The 12256-nt window shown below is 32.8% G+C and overlaps 1 protein-coding gene across 7 annotated transcripts in view; it reads right to left on the reverse strand.

Moving 5' to 3' along the window:
- Window positions 1-12256, reverse strand: part of MYO6 (myosin VI) — a 137198-nt gene that overhangs the window by 59693 nt on the left and 65249 nt on the right. For all 7 annotated transcript variants that reach the window (XM_039853230.1, XM_039853229.1, XM_039853225.1 and 4 more), the window contains exons 5-9: window positions 9913-10042; window positions 7893-7998; window positions 6060-6115; window positions 2946-3043; window positions 2492-2656 (exon numbers count right to left, since the gene is read on the reverse strand). In XM_039853230.1, the coding sequence (XP_039709164.1) occupies window positions 2492-2656; window positions 2946-3043; window positions 6060-6115; window positions 7893-7998; window positions 9913-10042 (555 nt within the window). The remainder of the gene's footprint in view (window positions 1-2491; window positions 2657-2945; window positions 3044-6059; window positions 6116-7892; window positions 7999-9912; window positions 10043-12256) is intronic.

Raw genomic sequence — 12256 nt, forward strand, 5'->3', positions numbered from 1 at the left:
ACCCTACTGTAGGGTTCTCCTTTGTTTTTACAACCTAAGAGTTATACTTAGAGGCCTAAACTAAACTACAGAAAAACCTGATGAAAGTACCAACACACTTTCAAATAGCTTTAAGGTATAACAATTTGTGGGGAGGAATAGAGAGGTATGTGTATACATGCATGAGAGGAATATCCAAGATGCCAGATATATTTGGGTAAATAAGGTAATGCTGCTCCTCTAGTTTCCTACACCAAAAGGACTCTCCTGTAAGAGAGGAAATCATGTCTCCCAGTTCACCTTAGAGGCAGGAAACTGAGACCTGATAAAGCATATCAGTAACTGCCCTCATCGGATGCCTGCCACTGTGCAAGGAAAGACCATACATCCTGAGACACAAAAACTATGCTCCTAAGCCTCCAAACAGAAAGAAATGCTAGATTAAAATGAGAACAGTCACATCATTTTATCGTTAACTCATTGTGGACAAAGCCATATCATCATTATTACATTTCATGTGATTCACAGTAATTCGTACTCCTTTTCTAAAAAATCAATGTAGAGATACGCCTCTTCTACCTTCATGAAGATAATGTGGGCAACTAACTTCAAATCTCAATTTATTTGGTGAGTTCTAGAGAAGGCTGGACATTGTAGAAGTATATAAACAATGCAGTGATAAAGCATTTTAAAACAATAAAGTTTTAAAATTTCCAAATACACATTAAAAAAACTAATTGAATCACTTCAGGATCACATCATAAATTATATAAATATCTAGCCATTGTACTTTGTATCAGAAACTAATATAAAATAATAATAAAAAAGAAATTGATTGAATAGAGAGAAGCTGGGTTGCAAAAACAGACACACACAGAACAATAATTAAATATGTATGTATGTCATGATTCTCAAATGGAAAACTCCTGTCCAAATAGGACTATCAAAATCACCTGGAGAAATTTATGCAAACTACATTCCTAACCCCTGTCCCATGACTCCTATACATCCCTCTTAGGGACAGGGTTTTCTAGCTGAGAATTTGTAAATTATGCTAACCATCCCCAGTCACCATTTCTTGAAACACTACTGGCTTGTGATTCTTGACACTCCTGATTTTCCTTGTACTTCTCTCATAACTCCATTTATGCTTTCTGTCTTGGGCAACTCTTGGTCTGTTCATCCTCTTCAACTCCAGAGTTTGAATACTGACACATGCTTTTTTCACATTACACAATCTCTCTAGATAATCTCATTTAACACCATCGTAGTTTTAACTATCACCAGAGTACTGACATCTCCCAAACCTGTCACTCCAGCATTGACAACGATCTTCAGATTAGTTATCTGTCTTCTGAACATTTCCACTTCAGATGATCCATAGGCTCCAAAACTCAACTTGCCCTATATGCCAAATCTTCCACCTGGCCCCAATATGGTATTTACATCCATCTAGTTTCCCTGGTCAAATTTTGGAAAATTATTCCAGACTCTTCCTTCTCCCAACCATATTCAGTCTACAAGTCCTATCAATTTTACCTCCTAATATTTTAAACATCCCCTCCTCTATAAACCAAATTCAGGCCCTGAGTAACTGCTACTTCAACTATAGCCATAGGTTCCCAACCAATCTACCCATGGTTGCAATTTCTATGGATAGAAATTGTACCCGCTTAAAACCATCTCCATATAAAGCCCAGAGGTTAAGTATTAGACCTGATATCCAATTTTCTACTTAAAGCCCTTCAATAGCTCCTTATTAACTACAAAAGTCCAAACTCTTTAGACTCACTTCCTACCACTTCCTGCCCTACCATTTAAACTGTTTCTTGTTTTTCTTTGTTCATCTTCTTTTGTATCTACCAAGAATACCCTTTGCATCTTTTTTTCTCTAGTTAATACCTGAAAAATCCTTCAGGATTCTCATCAAGTGTCAGTTGTTCCAGTAAGATTTTCCAAAATCCACAGCATCCTATGCGTATCTCTTTCTTATCATTAAACATATCTATCAATTTGTGTGTGTCCCACCAGATTCTAAGTTGCTCAGGAGCACGAACTGTGTCTCACTTATCTTTTTAACCTTGGCACAATGCTTGATACCCAAAGGATAAACAGTAAATATTTGTTGTTAAACTGAATTAAGGAAGATAATCATGGGTCCTCTATTAGTATTAATTCAGTGGTCAAACTTTTCTTTTACAAAAAGTCAAAGGTAACTTTAAAACCAGCATGACGGAACTATTATGAATTTCTTTTTGAGTTTAAATTGATCAAGGGGTTTAACATTTATCCTTTTACCTATCCCATTACTTACCTCCTCATATAGTACTATATTATAAACTCGGCAGTAAATCTCAATAGAGATCTACTTAATACAGAAGCCATTCTATTACATTACACTGGATTTAATGTAAGTTACATAAAACTAGATATCAAAATCCACTGAAATAAGTTTTATAATTGAAAGAAATCGAATATACAAAAATTGTATGAAATTTTTCATCCAACCTACCCGAAAATTATCTGGGGAGCTCAAATGAAGTTTTTCCCTAATATCTTCAGAAGCACCAGCACACAACCTATAAAAGATGTGATAATTCCTCTCCTCTTTGCCTTGAACACAGATCCTAGATTTCTCTAGAAGATAATGTGAAACAAATCCTCCAACAACTGAACTCTAAAAAACAAAACAGAGAAAATATACTTTTCCATATGAAGTCATAAAGTATAACCTACCAAAGTTAAAGTATTATCTTTTTAAATAAACAACTATCAAAAAGACTGTAGGATTTATCAAATAAAAGAGAAAAAACAGATATATAAATGTAAGCTTAGCGTATTTAGAGGTCACAGTGAACAAATAAATTTTCCATGAGTTCAAGTACAACTCTAATTCTATCAAGACACCTGTATTTTTCAAAAAACATTCCCCCAAATATATCATCCCCAAACTCATTCTCACTTACCTTTTCATTGAAATGTATTTCTACAAATTTTCCAAATCGACTGCTATTATTGTTGCGAACAGTCTTTGCATTTCCAAAGGCTTCTAAGAGTGGGTTAGCTATTGAAAGAAAAATAAAAATATTCCATCAAAAAATTAGCATGAAGGAAAATTACAAAACAATATACACAGTATGTTTCCATTTACTAATATATATAGCGCTAGCAAAATTTCTCAAAAATATTAATATGAAAATTTACATGTAATGTCAAATTCCACAATATTTATTGACTACCACTATATTCAGTCCCTATTAAAGTACAAGAAATGGGAAAAATACTCAAACTATATTTAAAAAACATACATGTTATGGAAAAGACTAAATTTTTAAGTCACTCATTTACAAAATTTATAAATTTCTCTAAAAATTTGAAGGTTTTCACAAGTATATCAGTAGAAAGCACAAACCTCTTGTGACAAAATACAGACAAAAAGTTATTAGTTGAGTTACTGGGCTAAAATATTTTATATATTAATAAAACCTCCAGATTTAACATTTTTACATGAACATCCAACAAAACATAACAAGTCAGCCTATAGAATTATCTACAAAAGGTTCTCAGAAAAATTGTTTTTAAAATTTCAATGAACAAATGTAAGTTTTTAATTGTTTTTTTTTTTTATAATCACACATACATACATCTCATGACTGGAAAAGGGTCTCTTAAGAGTCTTATTCTTGTACTCACTAGAGTCTCAACTATAAACATACCAGATTAATGTCAATCTTACATATTTTCCATCAACCACCTCATAAACCACTTCGCAATGTTACTGCTATACTCTTTCTTATGAAATCTTTTAAGGTCCATTTCTCTTATTCTATCTGTGTTAGAAAGCTCAACTAGTCTCTAAACCCTTTTAAAGATCATTTCCCAGTTGTTTCACTTGCCAAAATAAGTAAGAAAGTATTAAAACTTAAAAAATGCTATTATATATACCTCACCTTTCAGATAGGCAAGAAAACTGAGGCCCATCAGGGTCAACTGACTTGTGGAAGGCCATATGACTGGCTGTTGGCAATGAAAGGAGTCAATTACAACTGTTATTGATGATCTACTTTACTGATGATCTACTAGTTTTTTGCTGAAGAATTTAACAAATTAAGTAAAATGCCCCAAAATAGGGTAAGAGCCTCTCTATAAGAAAATTATATTAATGCTATTAATGATATACTCATCCCAGAACCAATGACCAATCTTCAATTAAGAATGGCACCAAAAGATTTCTATGTCCTGTCAGTTAACATCTACTCTATCCTTTAGTAAGGTGCTGTAGAAACATTTGGAATAATACTTTACAACTTTCTCAACTTAACACACTACATATTGAACAATACATTCTCATGGAAGAAACCAGGTCTATATTCAGTTCTCAAGAGAGTTTGTACCTCAAATAAACAAATCAGAATATTAATTGGCATTGTACTGCATTAAGCCTTAATTTGTTTTTATTTGTTTATTCAATTTTAAAGGGTGATTTCCTCGCTACAGTAAGGTACTTTACTGTGAATAAAGCATTACTTATGAGATCTTCATACCTGGGTGTGAACTGTACCACAGTGAGAACTGTAAGTAAAACTAGAAATTATTTATATCTAGAAACACGATCATGTTATTAGACCATGTTGTTAGACTCCAATGCGAGGTTTATTAAATATCCAGGTCATGTCTCTGAGTCAAATTAAAATAAAATCATTCTTTATCAGATAGTCAAAAAGAAAAAAAAATAAAACAAAAAACTTTATTAATGCAAACTTTAAAAATATTAGTTTTTATATTCATCTACATGCATTTTTACATCATTGTGAAATAAATACATCTGCTAGCTATGATCTAGCAAAATGCATAAACAGAGAAGGCCCCTAATACATTTCTGATCATCTTAAATTTTTCTTTAAAATGTCAATAATGTTAAAATATGCTTTTTAATAAAACACTTTTAGTTATTATATTTAATAAAATACTTAGTACAGCAAATAGTTAAGATACCTGGGTTTATATTCACTTCCACAACTGATAAGCAGTATGCTCTTCAGCAAGTTACTTAAGCATTTTTTACCCAGTTTCTCATCTGTTAAATAGGGATAAAATAGTACCTACCTCATTCTGTGAAGATTTCAATTAGATACAGATTTTAAACAAATCTAACAATGCCTAATACATCCTACATAGGTTAATATCATCGTCATTATTAAAACACTTACTGAGTGCCTAGTAGGGGAGAGTGAGGAAGTGGAAAGAAGAAAGAGTGTCCAAAGAGGCCTAACACACCTCAACGAACTACAAAGAGAACCATATGAGGAAAGCATATGGATTCTAAGGAAACATGACTCCATTAGACCAGAGGAGGCAGAGGCCAGACCACAAAGAACACCGTAGGTGATGTTATTATGGAACTAGGACTTTATCTTGAGAAAAATATGAAACCATTAAAGGGTTTAAATAGAAAGAGATCATTCCAACTTCCATACAGAGAGTAGACTAAAGGGAAATGAGAATATAAGTGGAGAAGCCAGAGAGGAATCTATGATGTAGAAGGGTGGTGTAGATTCAACACAATAGTAAGCCTAGACCAATAGCCTCCAAAATGGGGTACAAGAGGATTTTCTAAGGGTATGCAAGCATTGAGAGCTTAAAGAAATTAATTTACAGACTCTTGCCTTTCAATTGCATTCTTTTGTTAAAATGATTTCCCTAAAAAAGCACCCAATTCTCTCTTGCTTTACAAAAATCAAAGTCGATAAAGCAAACAGAAGGCCAAAGAGCTTCCTGTATTTTTTTCATTCATCCAACAGAAATTTATGGAGCATATGTTACGTATCAGGTACTACTTTGGGGATTTGGAATATATAAAATTCCCTGACCTCTTAGCACTTACATGGGGCGGGGTGGGGGAGGGGGGGCATGGACATTAAGTAAATGAGAACATGATATCTGAGAAAAGATTTGAAGGAGAAAGGAGAGTCTTTTGGATCGCTGGGAGAATATTACAAACTACTTAAGAGGATTCTTGTTAAGTTAATTTCAGTACATATCTAAGAACAAAAAATCAGAATTTTTAAAATTAACAATACCTTCAACAATTCTGTCATCAATATCTTGACCTGTTCCATAGGATTCAGTTAGATATCTGTTTAAAATATAGGATAAAAAACTTAGATGACAATATTGCATATATGTTATAATTTTAATATTATTTAATGTGTAAAATATAAACCGGGATCACTGTAACCATTTAAAAATCATAAATTTATATTTAAATACAACTATTCTGTTAAACCTCTATTGGAACTGCCTTTAACATCTAAATCGGCATTATTTTTAAAAATTTTTTTGGAAATATTCTGACTTTAACCGACTATTTGGTTGTAAATATAACACGTTTCACACAGTAATATTTATCTTCTGCATTAGATTCCAAAGTCTTTGTGAAAGCCTATTAATTCAGTCTTCATGGCTAGATAAAATATGGTGATCTGCCACTGAACAACTAAGAAGTTACCACTTTTCTCATTGTTACAGTGAAAGACAAAACATGATGGAACAACTGCTTGCCTAGTACATTTCAAAAAGTAACTGCTGATTTACAATATGTTTATATTATATGTTTACAGTTCCTTGATTATTTGTTCATTTTCAAAGGTGGATATTAACCACAGACTTGCCATGATTATTACATAAAGGAGAGAAAAAATTCCAAGAGTATCAGGAAGAATTCATTTAACTAGAATTTCGTATACATAATAGGCAATAACAAATTCAAATTGGTTTCATACAAATAACTCTAAATAGTATATACATTTGCATAAAAAACAGAAAAATTTCAAAGAGACCCACCATTCAGCAATCAACTAAGAACTGTAATACCTTGAGAACACTACTGGTGAGAATTTAGAATGCACTGGACCTAGCAGTAGCTTCAACACTAGACTTAACATCCCTGAGAATGTAAATTAAAAGAATTAAACTATAATGAGCATTATAGTTCCTTTGGTATTTAAAATGCTATGATTTTAAACAAACTGTAGAGTTTAATGTGATGACAGCAAAGAGATACATTGAGAGGAGGATTGTGGAGAGGTAGAAATAATGCCAAACATCATAAGCATAACGTAAAAAGTGGTTTCGACCACACTAAAAAGGGAATATTGAGAACAGAATGTAAAGAATATTTGCAGATTTCCCTTTGCCTAACCAGCACTGATCTCAAAGATCCTCATGAGAATAACATGTCAGAGATAGTTTTCAATCTACAGATTAGCTTCATATAAGGTGTCTGTTTTTTAAAAAAGGATAGAGCTCCCTATTTTAAACTATGTCATAAAGCATATAAAAGTATTCAAAGTTAAACTATTCAAATCCCAAAGAAGTGTCTCTTTGTTCATAACATGTTCATAGTAGCACTATTCACAACGGCCAAGAGGTGGAAGCAATCCAAGTGCTAACTGACAAATGAATGGGTAAACAAATGTGATATATACATACAATGGATTATTCAGCCTTAAAAAGGAAAAAAAATTCTGACACATGTTACAACATAAATGAACCTTGAGGATATTATGCTAAGTGGAATACGCCAGACACAGAAAGACACACGCTGTATGATTCACTTAAACGAAGTATCTAGAGTAGTCAAAACACAGGAGCAGAAAGCAAAATAGTGGTTGCCAAGGAAGGACTGAGGTAGAGAGAAATATGGAATTGTTTAATGGGTATAGTTTCAGTTTTGCAAGATGAAAAGTTCTGAAAGATTGGTTGAACAACAATTAAATATATTTAACACTACTGAACTGTATACACTTTGAAATGGTTAAGACAGTTAATTTTATGTTATACATTTTTTACCATAACAACAACAAAAAAATCAACCTGTTCAAATTATTCTAGGTTAGCTAAATATTCCTCACCTGAGAACGAATTTTGTATTTTCCGTTTTGCCAGCTCCTGATTCTCCAGATACAATGACAGACTGACTCATCTTGAGCACCTTCATGTCTCGAAAAGCCTTATCGGCTATGGTCAAAAATAATACATTAATGATGAACAGTGTATTAAATACAAATTTACTAAATGATAGAAAGTTCATTCACTATCAAAGAGAACTTGCTCCTAAACTATAAATGTATGTTTACAGTTAGTAAAATTTTTAAATAAAATCATTCAAAAGTATTTAAAACATCTCTAAAAGTATTTACTTTAAACATCTGGCTTATTATTCTGACACCTAAATAATATGAAATCTAAATAAATAACTCTTATGTTTGTACTAAAATGTCTCCATATTATGAGCTGTGGCTCAACTCTTCCCAATACCAGAGATTTGCAAAGATTAAAAAAAAAAATGGTCACTATGCATAACTAACAAAGTCCTCAGAAAAATTCAAGAAGCAACGAGCTATCAACTAAGGAATCTGAAAAAAAATAAAAACAAAAACCTGGCAACCAAAAATTCTGCTAGAGAAAATACATAATGACAAAATAATTGGAAAATAAATCTGTGTTGTTTCTATACTACTATCATTAAATTTAAACATCTTGTAGAACCTATCAACATTTCAGAAAGAGGCAAAATTAACTGCTATAAATTTTTAGATTGTAATTATTTATACATATAATTTTTAATTATCTTCAATATACTACAACAATTTAGGCTATAAAATGTCTTAAATTTGAACACTATACAGATAAGTTGAGCACAATTTAATTCTGTTGAAAGTGGTCTCAAATTAAAATAATTTTAATTCAAAATTATGTTCTTATTGATTTAGTCGTATAAGACAACCATTTCTCATCTCAGACATGTGCTACCCATACCGATGAGGAAAACTTTACAAATGGCTTTTACTCTAAGGACCAAATGTAAATTACATGCAAGATATATTCATTCTTTTGACCAATTTATCAGCAATCTGTTCCACCCACTTTGGTAGAATCACTGTAAATACTTTTTTAGCAGTAAACGAGTAAAAATAAAAGCCAATTTATTTACATTTTTTTTTGTAACTGACAGAAAAACATACCAACACCCATGAAAGTATCTGATAATCAAATCAATCTGCTGTCGCACTGGACTTGGCTGACATATTCAGTCTGCCTAGCAGTACACAGTACACAAGTCAGCCAAACCTGGAAGTTTTTGAAGCCTGATTAGGCCAAAACACAGGCATGAAGTGAAAGCCCAAAGAGAAACAGACTGCACTAAAGATCAGTACCAAAACATGTCATCATTTAACTATGGGTTATGCCTAGATCCAAAGGGTTAGCTAACATCTCTGTACTTGCAGTTACCAGCTATGGGGGTGTGTGTGTCAAATAATTCCACCTCTCTGCTCCTCAGAGCTAGAGTGCTTTAAGATGAGAGAGCCTGAGAAAGGCAGACAAATACTGCTGTCTTCCCACACAGATTCCCCAGAGATAGAAGCATATATCATTTTCAATCCTTTAAATTGTATAAAGCAAGATAAGGCCTTGAAGACATCTGCCCTTATAGCTTATATCTAGCGCAAGTAACACACTCTAACACACTCGCAAGTGGTGATCTGGGTAACAGCAGGAGGCCTGGGCCTCAAAGCTATAAAGAAGGACGCTTTTAAGATGGAGCTGATCATGTTGAGGAGTCAAAAAGAACCATTAGGTCAGCTTTTATTACATCCTACTTTCAACTGGCTGGATACACATAAGAGGACACAATTATGTAACAGAGATAATGTTGTACATACAACTGCCCCATGATTTGGCTGTAAAAGTATTCTTCCCCACCCTGTATAAAACATATGCTCCTAACAATGGTGATTCATTCAAAATACATATAGGCCCTCCAAAACATATATTCAATTCATGGCACCTTCTATTAATCCATAAGAAAAAATGAATAAATTTATAGAATATAAGGAAAAACAAAAATTAAGATGCAATTAAATTACTTACCAATTGCAAAGACATGAGGTGGCATTGTCCCAAGAGATTTTCCTTGATAAGACTTTATTGCTTCTGAAGAATATATTTTAGGTATGTCAAAGTATGGGTTCACTGCAATCAGGATGTTTGCAACATATGTCTAAACAGGAAAAACATAAACATAAAATTTTCCAATTACTATTTTCATTTAAAACTAAACAAAGCTCATTAGGAGAAAGAAAATACAGCAAATAAATACCTTCAATTCTAGCCCTAACCATTCCCTGATCTCTACAGGACAAATACTTTTCTAACAATAAATATTTACAACTATCTTCTCATTCCATAGGCATCTCAAACTCAGAACACATAACAAGATTCTCTCTTGACCTCCTTTTGCCTCAAAGAAAACATTCTCCTCCCACATGCTCTCCCAGGTTTATGGCACACCACCAAGTGAGGACAGAGAGCTCAGTCTCTAAGCCTCTATCTATGTCAGTCAGCCTTCTTCTTCCTCTCAACAGATTCCACTTATGGAATCTCTTCTCCTAGTTCTATTCCTACAGCCCGATTTTTGGACATTCATATTCCTCACCTAATATTCACTCTGTTACTGAAGAGTTTAATGTCACTCACAAGACCCTCTAGGCCTATTCCTATCACTGAATACCAAGAACTGATTTAGCTACTGGTCTCTGATTTTGCAAAACATATGCTAACCATTGCCTAGAATATTGACAGGCTAAATGTTTAATGAGCAACTTAAGCTCTCTTTTAAATCTGGAATTTAACTGTGGCTTTAAAAGACCCAAAAAAATGCACCAATAAGACATAAAATTCCTTGCGGGTAGAAAGAAAGTTGTGGTTTAGCAATTAGTTGTGGTTTACTGACCAAATAGGGCACACAGGACCATATTTTTCCTTTTTCTGCTTTAGTTGTGGAAGGGAAATGATGCAGAAACCCTGAACTCTCAGACTACTAAACTAAAATTCGATGAATGCTCCCAAAGATGTTTCCTGGAGTAGGGTAAAAAGTAAGAAATTCCAGATAATAATCTTTCTATGGAAGAGAAAAGGAAAGTAACAGAGATTTTAGGATTCGATGAAAATGTTAAAGTGAGTTAGCTATTGTTTTACTCAAATCTAAGGGAGAATAGTGATATAATTCTGGTTGGTGAGAAATACAAAAATATCCAATTTAAATTCTTATTCCAAATTGTTTCTGTTCTGCACATATATGATAGTAATAATAACCATATTTATGTAATGCTAATTTTTATAACTAAATGGCATAACTGGCTAAAAAAAAACTTAGCTTCAGTTAACTTTGAAAATACAGGTTCTCTAAACAGCAGGTGATGATGCCAAACAGCTGCCATCTAACAGGTCACCTGCTCAACTGCAGACATATCTTAGAAACAGAAGGGTCAAAAAAGCCAAGAATACCTCTAAAATTCTCCAGAATGACACAGACATTATACAAGAAAAACAAAAACTTAAATTTCACAAAGATATTCTTTTCTATCAACCACGCAATTCAGCAAAGATGTGTAGGTCAACTAAACTCAATGTGAGGAAAAAAACAATTTTTAAAAATACAATTAATACTGCATATAAACCTTCAGTTATTAATGGTCACAGTCAGCAAATACAGTACCACTGCAGCACAGGAAGCACTAAAAGACCAATTAAAATCCCACAGGTGTTAAATCTTTGTATAAACATCCCAAATAAAAACAAAGTGTATCAATTTTTAAAAAGTATGATGCTGTAAAGATAATAAAAAGTGTCCAAACTTCAAGAAAAAGATTTAAAACAATAAAAATCTGCTGAAATAAGATTGTTCTACTACACCAAGTGATGTAAGACAAGTAAAGCAAAAATAGTGACCAGTTCTACTTGAAAGATGATGTTTTCTGGTTATATCCAAATCACCTTTTATTGACTTATTACATGTTAAATTTCCTTAACAAACTTTAAGCATCTGTATTATTTCGGTACCTAAAACAGCATTTAGCACACTTCAGATGCTCAGTATTAATTTGCTGGTTAAGTTTTGCTTCTAAATATATTTCTAATCAAGAATAGCCATATTTAAACCTAAGAACACTCTTTATTTACTTGATTTTGAAAAAAATTAAAGGAGGAAAGTAAAGACTTAATACTGTGCTATGTACAACCAAAAGATGGCAAGTGAACTCTTATGGAAAAGATTAGATTGGTTCTATTTCCCAGCTGTCACTACTTGGACAGATGGCAAAGACTAAAGGTAATTTAGTCAGAATTAAGTAAGTACAATTAGGCAAATTGATAGTGATATAAAATATTAAGACTGCCATTTGATCTAGGAGGTGTCAAAGAAACCATGTGTTTT

This window comes from Pteropus medius, unplaced genomic scaffold (genome assembly GCF_902729225.1).
Source record: "Pteropus medius unplaced genomic scaffold, Ma_sr-lr_union100, whole genome shotgun sequence".
Classification (NCBI taxonomy): Eukaryota; Metazoa; Chordata; class Mammalia; order Chiroptera; family Pteropodidae; genus Pteropus; species Pteropus medius.